Source organism: Miniopterus schreibersii (assembly GCF_964146895.1).
Source record: "Miniopterus schreibersii genome assembly, chromosome: 1".
Classification (NCBI taxonomy): domain Eukaryota; kingdom Metazoa; phylum Chordata; class Mammalia; order Chiroptera; family Miniopteridae; genus Miniopterus; species Miniopterus schreibersii.
Window position 1 is genome coordinate 124,360,780 of NC_138101.1, and position 14,978 is coordinate 124,375,757.

Here is a 14,978-nt window from a genome sequence, read left to right on the forward strand (position 1 = left end):
CCATCCATGTTTCTGTCTCACGTCAATGTCTGTCTCTCCGTCTCTCCCTCTCCCTTCCTCTCTCTCTCTAAAAAACTCAATTAAAAAAATATTTTAAAAAAGAAAGCAAGTGCCCAGCCGGGCGTGGCTCAGCGGTTGAGCATCGACTTAGGATCCAGGAGATTGTGGTTCAATTCCTGGTCAGGGCACATGCCCGGGTTGCGCGCTCGATCCCTAGTCGAGGGATCAATGATCAGTGACGACTCTCTCATCATTGATATTTCAACTCTCTCTCCCCCTCTCCCTTCCTCTCTGAAATCAATAAAGATATATTTTTTAAAAAAAAAGGCAAGCTAATTCTAGCTAAAATTGAAGGCTACTGAAAAGAATAAGACCTTTTTAGCATGATTATGTAATATGTAATCACTGTAGGAAAGTTAACTTTGGAATTTCAGATGAACGTATTTGTATCACTTTGATGAATGTATTTGTATCACGCTCTTTCCCTGTTTCTTCTTCACTGCTTCAAAGAAAGCACCTGTCGTCTTTGGTAACCTTCTCCCCCCACCCCCAGCTGATGAGCTGGTTTACTAGACACTGGAGCACAATCATAGACTCAGCCTCACCTCTGAATGTTTCTTCCTTTTCCACTCCTTTTGATGGGAGGGATGGCATCTGAGTTCTAAGAAATGAAAGGTGAAAACCATAACCTCCAATTTGGACCAGGGGTTACATAGCTCCATTTAATGGGGCAATGATATAGAAAAGGAAGAAGAAATCGTCAGAAAAAAAAATTGTTTGAAGTTGAGTTGGTATAAGTCATTATAAAGCCCTGCATATGGAAATCATCCCCGTGGGCAGTCTGCCTTAGAGGCCTACGTAATAGACACTGGCTTGACCATCTCCAGAAGTAAGGTGATCCAGTATCAAAAGGCATAATTTGCTAAGACTGTGGATCTTCAAATAGTCCTAATTTAATTCTGTATCCATCTATGGATACAGTGGAAACAGTGCTCTAAGAATATAAAGTGAAACTTGGACTAGACTGTTAGCTTTTTCTGGGCAGGGATCTGGTCTTGTCACTGAATTCTCTGTGGATCTCTTTTTATTAAATGAACTTTTTAAATGAATGATGACTTGAAGTTAAGCAAAATCGAGATACAAAAAATAATATGAGGCAATGGAATACATAGTTATTTTATGAGCCCAAATACATTTTATTTAATCCAATAGTCTAGAATTTAAGTGTAGAAATTAACTACAGTGTGTTTTTAGCTGCCAGCTGAAGATGAAGTCTTACTACAGAAATTAAGAGAGGAATCCAGAGCTGTCTTTCTGCAGAGGAAAAGCAGAGAACTGTTAGATAATGAAGAATTACAGGTAAGAATGGAATAAAAGCTTTGGATATTAGCCATTTCTTATTTGTACCACTTATGTCATACAGGATCTCAGGGTACTTTAATGCCCTGAGGTGCCTGCAGAATTGGTGAAAGACCAGCTCTGGAGAGATGGTTCCCACTAGAATCAGCTGCAGAGCTTGCGTGGGCCCATCTCCCAAGGATAGTTTTGTTTTTTAAAGTCCCTAGGTGATTCTAATGGGAGGCCAAAGTTGAGAACCCCAACTGTAGGGTCAAACTGTGGGAGTTCAAATCCCAACCCTGCTCTGTGATCTTGGGCAATGGACTCAACATTTCTGTGCTTTAATTCTCATCTGTAAGGTAGGCATAATAGTATCTACAGCATATAGTTATGTAGATTAAAGAGTCACTATATATGTCTATTTTTATTATTAATCAGAAGGATAATAGGGTATGAGATTCATCTTAATATTAACTCTGCTATCAGATTATCATATAAATGTAAATAACATACTTAACTACGTTTTTAAATTTTGTTCTGTTAATTATAACATCTTCATTTCTGCAATTCTTCTAAGAACTTATGGTTTTTGCTGGACAAGCACCAGACGCCACCTATGATTGGAGAGGAGGCAATGATTAATTATGAAAATTTTTTGAAGGTTGGTGAAAAAGCTGGACCAAAGTGCAAGTAAGAATAATATATTTAATAAAGGAATGTTACATTAAACATTTTAAATGCCTCAAATATTAATGAAAATTTAAGTCATCCATATGACAGTTTGAATCAATTTTGAGTTATTAATGAAGTTTAATAAAAATATTTAGTAAAGAAAATTATTGGTATGAAGTTATTAAAAGAAATAATATGATTTATAGGTCTTCATTCTTAAGACAATAGAGTGCAAAGATGTATGACAATATTTTTGAACTATAATTCTTACTGATTTTTCACCACTTTGATTTTTAATTGTTTGAATTTATGCTGTTGTTTGCTAATTTATATAGAAGTAATTTTAATGTTATGTTGGCAGTTGATTTTAATCTTTATTTCCTTTCCTTAGGCAATTTTTCACAGCAAAAGTCTTTGCTAAACTCCTTCATACAGATTCTTATGGAAGAATTTCCATCATGCAGTTCTTTAATTATGTCATGAGAAAAGGTGATTTCATTTTCAGTGTGCTCCTCCTATCTGGGATCAAGTAGGGTTTTTTTGTTTATTTGTTTGTTTTTTAAATATATCTTTATTGATTTCAGAGAGAGGAAGGGAGAGGGAGGGAGAGAGAGAGAAACATCAATGATGAGAGAGTCATCATTGATTGGCTGCCTTGTGCACGCCCCGTACTGGGGATGAAGCCTGCAACCCAGGCATGTGCCCTGACCGGGAAACAAACCACAATTTCCTGGATCCTAGGTCGATGCTCAACCTCTAAGCCACGCCCAACTGGGCATCAAGTAGGTTTTTAGCCCATGCTTCTATAGTATCCCTCCCATGTGAAACAACTCTCTTAGTAAGTTTGAATAGCAGAATTTCTTATCTTTTGACCAAGGTTTTTTTTCCTAGTATGATTCTCTCCTGGAACTTACTAGAGCTGAGATTTCCTGCCATAAATCTGAGTTTATCATTATAAAAAAGAAACAAAACAAAAACCTCATGTATCCTAAAGATACTAGCTAACTAGATATATCAAAAGCCGAACCAAGAGTTTTAATGTGTGGTGATTTGAAATAATTTTAACTCACTGGTAATTTTATTTCACCAATATATTATGGGTTGAGTTGCCTGAGAGGATAGTTTCAAACACACAACTGAAGCATCAGTTTCAAGGAGTTTTTACCAAACAACTTGGAATTGTTATGATTCCTGTAAGTTCCATAATGACCTGTGAAGTCCTGTGTGTACCATTGTTAACTAATAGTTGGTGGCAGTAATTAACCTCAGTAGAATACAAGCAGCTCATTGAAAGCATAACATTACACTCTCTGTCCCTGTTTGGTGGAACGCCAAGTTTAATAAGTAAAGAACAATATTCTCATGGGCATCAACTTTATTATCTCTTTAGGCATGGTGGAATTGTTGATATCTGCCATTAATTCTGTGGTTTGTTTTGTTTTGTTTCAAACAATTTTGGGGTTAACGAATAAGTAATATCTGAGAATAAAGATGTTCATATAGTTATTAGTTTGTCCCTCTAATCTAGCTCTTTATCTCCTTTTGTCCATATATACGCTAAAAGATAGCTCTTAGTAGTTACATTTCATTTCCTTGTTTATTGTCAGTTTGGCTTCATCAAACAAGAATAGGACTCAGTTTATATGACGTTGCAGGACAAGGATACCTTCGGGAATCTGTAAGTATTAGTCTACTTTAATAACTACTATAGACATCAAAATGTTAAGAGTGGTTACCACTGGGTGTTGGGATTACAGATATTTCTTTCGTTTGTTTCTCTGTTTTTGTTTTTACAAAGAACATGTGTTACTAACAAACTTTTTAAATATATATTGACCACAAAAATTCCTTTTTAGATTCTTTTCTGTGGCCTTTAAAGAAAAAGCTTTTTATAGGAGAAAATAAGAATTTAGTGTTTTAACAGGTTTAAAATCATTGAGGAAATGGTGAAAAACTTCTGGTTACTCATGAGTGTTATCAGTGTATAACTGTTTTAAAATGTAAGAGCTAGGAATTTGTCCTCTTATAGGAAATATAATAAGAGAGAAATAATGTGACCGTTCTCCCACCTATAAGTTTGGATTGTAATGTCACTTACCAAGAAGCTGTTTATTTCCCATTAGGTATCAATGTAGTTAGGACAAGTTATCAACAGAGAATTATAGTCTCATGATCTAAGTAGCTATGCTTCTTTTAAGTGTAGATATCTAAATTATGTGGGCATGCTTCTTTTCAGCTCAGGCTTTTCCCCCCAAATTCAGAGTGCTTTTTAGGGTTGTCAGGAAAAGGGGACGGGAGTTAAGCATAAATATGAACCAGGTTAATTAATCTCTTAAATAAATATTCAAGCATAAGATTTAAAGACAAATTTCCTATTATAATTTGTTTCCTGTTAAAATTTTTTGCAGTCTGTTTTATCCAGATTTCTGTAGATAGAATGTTAGCTCATACTGAACATTTATTTATATTTAAAAATCTTTCTAGGGCCCTAGCCAGTGTGGCTCAGTTGGTTGAGCATCCTCCCAGGCACTGAAAGGTTGCCAGTTCTATTCCCAGTCAGGGCACATGCCCGGGTTGCAGGCTCTATCCCTGGTCAGGGCGCATGTGGGAGGCAGCCAATCTGTGTTTCAGTCTCACGTCGATGTTTCTCTCTCTCCCTCTCCCTTCGTTTCTCTAAAAAATCAGTAAACTATTAAAAACAAAACAAAAAACTTTTCTATGGACACAGTACAATTCTTGAACTTTAAGGTTCAGATCAACTTGACAATAAAAGGTTCTTGCTTTGCTCTGGCCAGGTGGCTCAGTTGGCTGGAGCATTGTCCCATACACCAAAAGTTTGCAGGTTTGATTCCCTGTCAGGGCACATACCAAGGTTGCAGGTTCAGTCCCCAGTCAGGTGGGTACGGGAGGCAACTGATCAATGTTTCTCCCCCTCTCCCTCCCTCTCTCTCTGAAAATCAATAAAAAAGTCTTTTTTTAAAAAAAAGCCTGCCAAAGAATTTATATGCATATGTACATAACCCATGGACACAGAAAATAGTGTGGTGAAGGCCTGGGGCAGGGAGTGAGTGGGGAGTAGAAGGGGTTAATGGGGAAAAAAGGAGACATCTCTATTTTCAACAATAAAAATAATTTTTTTAAAAAAAGTCTGATAATGCTTGTAATGAAGGAATGTAAAATAGGCCATAGTTTCCCAAACTTTTTCAGTTCACTGTACCCTGATTTTCTCAGTAGTTTTTTCATAGTGCCTCTAGGCCAAAAGAAATACCTAAAAACTAAGTTCCATTTATTAGCCAGTTCTAAATAATTAAATGAAAATAAACATTCTATTAGCCATTTGAAAAGAATAATACACTTAAGTTTAAAAAAAAAATTTTAATTCTTAAAGAACAATTACTAATGGTATGTGTGTGCCTACGGGGCCCAGTACAGCTAGCTCCTCAACCTGAGAATTTGATTGGACACAGCCATCCTCAGTTCTTCTTTTAAACTGATTTTCATGGCACTTGCTTTATTACAGCAACCACCGAGAACCTAGCTTTGCTAAGATTGGTGTCATCAAAAGAAATATATATTTTAAACTAATGTTGAAAATGTGAGCTACTATGAGCCATAGCTTATGCAGTGTCTAACAGATATTGCTATGTTTCCCTCAAAATTTTAAAATATCCTGCTGCATCCCTGTGCGTTTAGTGTAGCACTCCCAGGGCACAATTTGGGAACTGTTAATATAGCTTTCACATTGGTGGTAGAAGTGTAAAATGGATGTGACCTTCATGGAGAGGTGGGCAGTTTGCCAGTGTCTATCAGAATTATAAATGTGCATATGTTTTGACTTAGCAGTCCACTTACAGAAATTATATCCTATTATTCTTCCATATTTATGAATGAAAAATTTCATTGGCCACTATAATATTGTTTTTAGTGTTGCAGAAGGTTAGAAACAACCTAAAGGTCCATCAGTAGAAGCCTAAATATATTATGGTACATCTGAAATAATATATAGCTATTTTTTTAATTCTCACCTGAGTATATATTTTTATTTATTTTAGAGAGAAAGAGAGAGAGAAACATCTATCAGTTGCTTCCCATACACACCCCAATCAGGGATTGAACCTGAGACCTAGTTATGTGCCCTGACTGGTAATCAAACCCACAGCCTTTTGGTGTACAGGACGATGCCCCATAGCTTTTTTTTTCCTTTTAAATAGAAGCTCTTTGAGAGCTAATGTGGAATGTCTGCAAAGTATAATGTTAAGTGATAAAAGCAAAATACAGAAGAATTTACTTAGTATGCTGCTATATCCTGTGTAAAAGAGGAAAGGAAATATACATACATATGTATTGGATTGAATGTACATCAGTTAGTTATCTTTGGAAAGATACATCAGAAGCTGATGTAGGTTACGTCTGGGGAGAGGAAATAGGTGAGAGGGAGACTTTTCAATGAATACTTTTTTGTTCCTTTTTAATTTGGAACTATGTAGAATGCATCACCTGTTCAAAAATATGTTAAATTTTAAATAAAAATTAGTAGAAACAAATGTAATACAAAATAGTTTCATCACTAAGCTAGTTATGAACTTGTTCCATCATTAATATAGTATTAATGTTGAATAATTTTTAGGACTGAAATTATATTCCAGTATCTAATGAAACAAGATCAGACATTTAACACTTTAAAGTTTTATTTTGTTTTCTTCTTTCAGGATTTAGAAAACTACATATTGGAACTTATCCCTACTTTGCCACAATTAGATGGGCTGGAAAAATCTTTTTATTCCTTTTATGTTTGTACAGCTGTTAGGAAATTCTTTTTCTTTTTGGACCCTCTAAGAACAGGTAAAAGAAAATTCTATCTAACTTAGATATTATAAAGATAGTATTACTTTTAAATCTCAATAGAGAAAAGTCTTGAAATGTCATTTTTTATTTTCCCAACATGTTATTGCCATTAATATATAAAGATCTTTATGATTTACTTGCACTAACCATAACCAGCTATGTGACAGTGGGCATGTTACCTAAGCTCTTATAGTTCCTTCATCTCTAAATGAAGTATGAACTGGTAATCTGGCTCTTTTTAGTTCTTAGAAGCCAGTTATTCTGATATGTAATATATTGGAGAATTATGCTTTTTGATGAAATATGTGAATTGGGAGATAGAACCATTTAGCCATTATGTAATTTTCTTTTTCTCAAGTTAACTATCCTATATGAGGCTCAGAGGAGTAATTTGGGCTCATTAACAGTAAATTTTATCAATTGTTTTAACCTGTTGAGACTTAAAGACTTAAATACATGTAACTGGGGCAAAGGAAGAAACAGAATGCCCAAATCAAATTCCTTGAGTCTCCTGTTCTTGAAAATCCATCTATGAGTCTTATCACAGTATATGGTAACTAAGTCTTTTTTAAACATCTCCATTATAATGACATACACATCTTTTTCCTTAAAACTTTGCAAAATAATAGCTAATAGTTTCAACTGTTTATTATGTACCAGGTATTGTGCTAAGCATTATACATTGATTCTTTCATTTCCTTCCCATAACTCCATAAGGAACGTATTACTTTTATCCACATTTTATGTGTGAGGCAACTGAGACTTAGATTACATACCTAAAAGGGCATTTAAATTCCGATCTATCTACTCTTAACCATACTTCTATATATTGCTTCCTATTTCAGAACCTGCCAAAGAAAAATGGAGACAGTCTTCTTGTTTGATTACTAGCTGTATAATTTTCATATCCACAAAATACTCAACACAATTTTGGGGGGAATCTGATATCAGTGTAATATTGGAAAGAATTTACCAATTGGATTTATGTAGTATACAGGTAGACATATGAGGTAGAGATTTGATTAAGTATTCCTTGCACATCTCCCCTTTCATAACTATATATTAAAGACTTTGGTACATAAGAGCTAAGAAGCTTTAAAATTTCAATTGTGTGATTGCTCTTGTAAAATAATAGCTTTATAAAATTGAGTTGCTTTTTTTAAAAATGCATTTAAGTAATCATATATTTTTCTGTTCTTTAAAGGGAAGATAAAAATTCAAGATATTTTAGCATGCAGCTTCCTAGATGATTTATTGGAGGTAAATATGATTTTATTATTATTTTTTAGCACTTTATTAAACTTATTGGGGTGACAGTGGTTAATATGAATATACAAGTTTCAGGTGCGGGTTTCTATGTTACAAGATCTGTGTATTGCTCTGTGTGCCCACCACCCAAAGTCATATTTTCTCCCATCACCATATATTAAGACCTCCTTCACCCTCCACCCCCAATCTCCTTGCCACTGGCAACCACCACTCTGCTGTTTGTGTCCACGAGTTTCAGTTTTATATCCCACATGAGTGAAATCATATGGTTCTTAGCTTTTTCTGGCTGACATATTTCACTTAGCATAATATCTCCAGGTCTATCCATGTTGATGCAAATGGCAGTGTTTCATCCTTTCTTATGGCTGAGTAATATTCCATTGTGTACATGCACCACATCTTCTTTGTCCAGTCCTCTATCGCAGGACACTTTGGTTGTTTCTGTGTCTTGGCCACCATGAATAATGTTGCAGTGAACACAGGGGTGCATATATCTTTGCGAAAACATGTTTTCGAGTTTTTTCATTATATACCCAGGAGAAGGATTGCTGGGTCATATGTTAGCTTTATTCTTAATTTTTTGAAGAATCGCCACACTGCTTTCCATAGTGGCTCTGCCAGTCTACATTCCCACCAGCAGTGAATGAGGGTTCCCTTTTCTCCACAGCCTCTCCAACACTTGTTATTACTTGTCTTGTTGATAATAGCCACTGTAACAGGTATGAGGTGGTATCTCATTGTAGTTTTGATATGTATTTCCCTAATTACTAGTGAGGTTGAACATCTTTTCATGTATCTATTGATTGTTCGTGTATTTTCTTAGGAGAGGTGTCTGTTCAGGTCCTCTGTCCACTTTTTGATTGGGTTGTTTGGTGTTGAGTTTTATGAGTTCTCTATATATTCTGGAAATTAAACCTTTGTTGGAGCTACTGTTTGCAAGTATCATCTCCCATCTGGTTGGCTGCCTCTTTGTTTTGTTGTCAGTTTCTTTTGCTGTGCAGAAGCTTTTTAGTTTGGTATAGTCCCATTCATTTATTTTTGCCTTTACTTCCCTTGCCTTTGGGGTCAAGTTCATAAAATGTTCTCTACAACCAAGGTCCATAAGTTTGGTACCTATGTTTTCTTCTCTGTAACTTACTGTTTCAGGTCTCACATTTAGGTCTTTGATCCATTTTGAGTTAATTTTTGTACATGAGGACAAACTGTAATCCAGTTTTATTTTTTTGTATGTGGCTTTTCAATTTTCCCAGCACCACTTATTGAAGAGACTATCTTTACTCCATTGTGTGTTTCTGGTTCTTTTGTCGAAAATTATCTGCCCTTATACATATGGTTTTATGTATGAGCTCTCTATTCTGTTCCACTGACCTGTGTGTCTGTTTCTGTGCCAATACCATGCTGTTTTGATTATCATAGTTCTATAGTATAATTTGAAGTCAGGTATTATGATACCTCCAGCTTTGTTCTTTTTTTCTTGGGATTGCTTTGGCTATTTGGGGTCTTTTGTGGTTCCATACAAATCTGATGATTTCTCATTCTGTTTCTTTAAAAAATGACATTGGTATTTTGATGGGGATTGTATTAAATCTGTATATTACTTTGGGTAATATATTTTAACTATGTTGATTCTTCAAATCCATGAATAGGGGATATTTTTCCATTTTGTCATGTCTTTTTCAATCTCTTTCAGTAATGCTTTGTAATTTTGAGAAAGGTAGGTCTTTCACATTCTTTGCTAAGTTTATTCCTAGGTATTTTATTCTTTTGGTTGTAATTGCAAAAGGATTTTTTTTTTCATTTCTTTTTCTGAAGTTTTGTTGTTAGTATATAGGAAGGCAGTTGATTTTTGTACATTGATTTTTTTTTTTATCATGCAACTTTACTGTGTTTGTTTATTGTTTCTAATAGTTTTTTGGTGGAGTCTTTAGGGTTTTCTATACACAGAATCATGTTGTCTGCAAAAAGTGACAGTTTTACTTCTCCCTTCCCATTTGGATGTCTTTTATTTCTTTCTCTTACCTTATTGCTCTAGCAAGGACTTCCAGAAATATGTTGAGTAAGAGTGGTGAGAATGGACATCCTTGTCTTGTTCCTGATCTTGGAGGAAAAGCTTTCAGTTTTTCACAATTGAGTATAATATTACCTGAGGGTTTGTCATTTATGGCCTTTATTATAGTTAAGGTACATTCCCTCTATTCCTATTTTATTGATTGTTTTAATCATAAATGGATGTTGATTCTTATTGAATGCTTTTTCTGCATCTGTTGATAAGATCATATGACTTTTATCCTTTCTTTTGTTAATGTGTATTACATTGATTGATTTACATATGTCGAACCATCCTTGTGCCCCTGGTATGAACCCCACTTGATCATGATGTGCTACTTTTTTGATGTACTGCTGTTCTATTTGCTAGTATTTTGCTTAGGATTTTGTGTCTGTATTCATCAGAGATATTGATCTGTAGTTTTCTTTATTTGTGTAGTCCTTGCCAGGTTTTGGTATCAAGGTTATATTAGCCTCATAAAATGTGTTAGGAAGTATTGCCTCTTCTTCAATTTTTTGGAAGAGTTTGAGAAGGATAGGTTTTAAATCTTTGAACGTTTGGTAGAATTCACTGGTGAAGCCATCTGGTCCTGGACTTTTATTTTTTGGGAGATTTTTGATGGTTCTTTCAGCTTCCTCACTGCTGATTGGTCTACTTAGATTTTCTAATTCTTCATGATTTAGTCTAGGAAGGTTATATATTTCTAGGAACTTAACCATTTCTTCTAGGTTATTGAATTTGGTGGCATATAGTCTTTCATAGTATTCTCGTATGATCCTTTGTCATATCTATGATGTCTGTAGTGACTTCTTATTTCTGATTTTGTTTACATAGGTCTTTTCCCTTTTTTCCTTAGTGAGTCTAGCCAGGGGTTTGTCAATTTTATTAATCTTTTAAAAGAACCAGCTCTTTGTTTTATTTTTTGTATAGCCTTTTTGTTCTCTATTTCATTCAGTTCTCTAATTTTTATGATTTCCTTTCTTCTGCTGACTTTGGGTTGCTTTTGCTCTTCTTTTTCTAGTTCTTTTAGATGTGATGTTAGGTTGTTTACTTGGGATTTCTCTTTTTTCTTGAGATAGTCCTGTAATGATATAAACTTCCCTCTTATTACTGCTTTTGCTGCATCCCAAAAGTATTGATATGCTGTATTGTCATTCTCATTTGCCTCAATATATCTTTTGATCTTGTCTTTTATTTCTTCTTTGACCTAGGCATTTTTTAGTATGTTATTTAATCTCCATGTATTTGTGGGTTTCTTTACTTCCTTTTTGCAGTTGATTTCTAATTTCAAGGCATCATGAATTTGTTGATGCTAGTTCTGTGACCCAACATATGGTCTATCCTTGAGAATGTTCCATGTGCACTGGAGAATAATGTATAATCTGATGTTCTGGCATGAAAGGCTCTGTAAATGTCAATTATGTCCATTTGGTCTAGTGTTTCATTTAAGGCCAATATTTCTTTATTGATTTTCTGTTTGGTTGATCTGTCTATAGCTGTCAATGTAGTATTAATGTCCCCAACTATGATTGTGTTTTGATATGTCTCTCCCTTTATTTCTGTGAACAGTTGCTTTATATATTTTGGCGCTTCCTGGTTGGGTGCATATATATTAAGAAGTGTTATGTTTTCTTGATGTAGTGTCCCCTTTATCATTATAAAGTGTCCATCTTTGTCTCTTCTTATCTTTGTTGTCTTGAGACCTGTTTTGTCAGATATAGGTATGGCTACACCTGCTTTTGGGTGGATGTTATTTCCTTGGAGAATCATTGTCCACCCTTTTACTTTGAATCTACCTCTGTCTTTGCAGCTTAGATGTGTCTCTTGTAGGCAGCATATAGTTGGGTTTTGTTTTTTGATCCACTCTGCTACTCTGTGCCTCTTTATTGGTGAATTCAGAATATATATATAGGTAATTATTGCCGTATGAGGATTTCCTGTAGCCATTTTATCTTTTGTTTTCTGGTAGCTCTGTGCCTCCATTGGTTCTTTTCCATTGTACTTCTTTCTGTTGTTTTTGTTTCGTGGTGTTTCATACTTCTTTCCTCGGTGTCTTCTTTTTTGAAGCTATGTGTCCTGGTTTGGGGGTTTTTGTGTGTGGTTACCATTAGGTTTAAAAATATATAAGTTGCATATATACAATAGTTTTCTTTTGAGTGCATCTGATGTTCATCCTCCTTTGCCAGTTTAGACCTTTACCCCCTCCCCCTTCATTTTTTGTCATCACAATTTATCCCTGTTTATGCTGTAAGTTTTTCGGTAATCTTACTTGTAGTGTTGTGACCTTTTGTTCTTTGTTTCAGGTAGAATAACTCACTTGAGTACTTCCTGCAATGGAGTTTTTCTGGTGATAAAATCTTTCAGCTTCTGTATGTTTGGGAACATCTTTATTTCTCCTTCATATTTAAAGGATAATTTTGCTAGATATATTATTCATGACTGGTAATTTCTCTCTTTCAGATGTTTGAATATTTGGTTGTACTCTCTTCTGGCTTGTAGAGTTTCTGCTTTGAAGTCGGATGAAATTCTGATGGGTTTTCCTTTGTAGGTCACTTCTTTTTTTCCTCTGGCTGCTTTGAGGATTTTCTTCTTTGTCATTAATTTTTGACAGTTTTAATACAATGTGCCTTGGAGAAGACCTCTTTGAATTGAGGTAACTAGATGTTCTATTGGCTTCTTGGATTTGAGGATCTAGTTCTTTCCATGGGTTTGGCAACTTCTCATCCACTACTTGTTTGAATAGACTCTTTGTTCCCTTCTTCCTCTCTTCTTCTTCTGGAATCCCTATTCTAATATTGCTTTTTCTGATAGAGTCAGATAGTTCTTGCAGAGCTCTTTCATTTTTCTTTATGCTCAGGTCTCTCTCTCCTTCCTGCTGCATCATTTCTAGATTCCTATCTTTGATATCACTAATTCTTTCCTCTATCTGGTTGGCTCTATTTTCTATGCTCAGTAGCTCATTCCTAACCTCCTTAATTACATGCTTCATTTTCAGGATTTCTGATTGGTTCTTTATAAAGTTTCAATCTCTTTGGTAAAGTACTCATCTTTTTCATTGACTTGTTTTTTGAGTGCAATGAATTGCCAGTCTTTATTTTCTCACATCTCGTTGAGTATTTTCAGAACTGCAATCTTGAAATCTCTGTCATTTGTATCACATATTTCCATGTGTTCCAGCTTGCTTTCTGGGGATTTTTCAGTTTCTTTCTGGTCATCCTCGTTACTGTGGTTATTCATGGTATTTGCTACTCTCCTTTGTCTAGGCATAAATATCCCTTCTATAGCAGCCTTCTCTGAAGAGATTTTACTATTTTCCAGAGGCTGGCACTGAATTGCAAGATTTTTTTCTTTTTTACCTCTGTGATCTCCCAGACTTGACCTCCATGGCTTCCTTAAGACAGTACAGCCCCGCTGCTTGGGAGTGGGGTTTGTTTTCCTCTCACCAGACCTTCTTGGGGTCCAGCCCCAACCACCAGATGCTGGGATCAGTCACAGAGGGAAACAGTGGTTCTTCTGCAGTAGCTCTTGGTTTACAGATAAAATGTTCCTCAGTGTGACACCGAGGGCAACGGGAGGCAAGTTTTAGGACTCCAAGGGACAGCAGGGCTCTGGTTCCATTTCTTTGTGAGAAACCACCACCACCGGACAGTGGATATCCATGTGGTAGAACCCCACACTCTGTCAGGTGTCTGCTGGCTCAGTCACTGTTCTCTCTGCTCCCCCTGCTGGACTGGCCCCCTGCAGCTCTCTGTTCCTCCTGGCTGAAGGAAGCACCTGCAACCACCAGCTTCCTCCCCTCTCCCAGCCACTCCACAAGCTCCCAGCTGCAGACCCCGCCCTGCAACCGTCTGAGCTTTCCTCCCTCTCATCTCCCTGTTTAGTCCCAGTTGCTCACCTTTAGATGTTTCAGTGCAAGTCTCTCTCAAGCGTGCCTCTGTATTGAGGAGAGAATTCTTTGTTAAATTATAGTTGGTTAACTTGTTGAAATTTCGGGGGAAAGGCCAATGGGATCTCTCATGCTGCCATTCCTCTGACATCACTCAAAAACTCATCTACTTAATATTTCTGAAAGTCAGAAGTCCAAATGGGTCTCAGTGGGCTAAAACTAAAGTATCAGCAGGGCTGCACTCCTTTTGGAGGATTCTGAGGAGAATCTGTTTCCTTGGTGCCCACATTTTTTGGCTCATGGCTCCTTTCTCCAACTTCAAAGCCAAAAATGGCGACTGGAGTCTGAAATATGTTTTTAAACCACTTATAAATTATATCATTTGACAGATGCTGGCTTCTAATTGTCTCTGTGTTCATTTAGTTAAGGGATGAGGAATTGTCCAAGGAGAGTCAAGAAACTAATTGGTTTTCTGCTCCTTCTGCCCTAAGGGTATATGGTAGGTTCCTGTCATAATGCTACAATTTGAATTATCCATTCCTTAGTTAATTGGCATTCAAAGGACATTTTTGTACATAGATTTATTTACCTTAAGATCAAAGTATTCTAATTACATTTGAGCTAGTATTCTAGGTTACTAAAATTTACTTGTTTTTAAATACCAATGTTTTGAATTTTTGCAACTCTTAAGTTATTACACTTTCTCTTTAATAGAACATACAGAATATAATTTGATCCTTTTTTTTTTTTTAATATATCTTTATTGATTTCAGAGAGAGGAAAGGAGAGGGAGAGAGAGAGAAACATCAATGATGAGTCATTGATCGAGCCCACAACCTGGGCATGTGCCCTGACCGGAAATCGAACTCCGATCACCTGGATCCCAGGTCGACGCTCAACCGCTGAGCCACGCCTGCCCGG

At 35.9% G+C, this 14,978-nt stretch overlaps 1 protein-coding gene across 2 annotated transcripts in view; it reads left to right on the forward strand.

Moving 5' to 3' along the window:
* The window catches only part of PPP2R3C (protein phosphatase 2 regulatory subunit B''gamma), a 29,346-nt gene that overhangs the window by 5,144 nt on the left and 9,224 nt on the right, over nucleotides 1-14,978 (forward strand). For both annotated transcript variants that reach the window (XM_081146348.1, XM_081146349.1), the window contains exons 3-9: nucleotides 1,255-1,359; nucleotides 1,916-2,028; nucleotides 2,402-2,499; nucleotides 3,618-3,688; nucleotides 6,720-6,852; nucleotides 8,060-8,115; nucleotides 14,481-14,556. In XM_081146348.1, coding sequence (XP_081002474.1) covers nucleotides 1,255-1,359; nucleotides 1,916-2,028; nucleotides 2,402-2,499; nucleotides 3,618-3,688; nucleotides 6,720-6,852; nucleotides 8,060-8,115; nucleotides 14,481-14,556 — 652 coding nt within the window. The remainder of the gene's footprint in view (nucleotides 1-1,254; nucleotides 1,360-1,915; nucleotides 2,029-2,401; nucleotides 2,500-3,617; nucleotides 3,689-6,719; nucleotides 6,853-8,059; nucleotides 8,116-14,480; nucleotides 14,557-14,978) is intronic.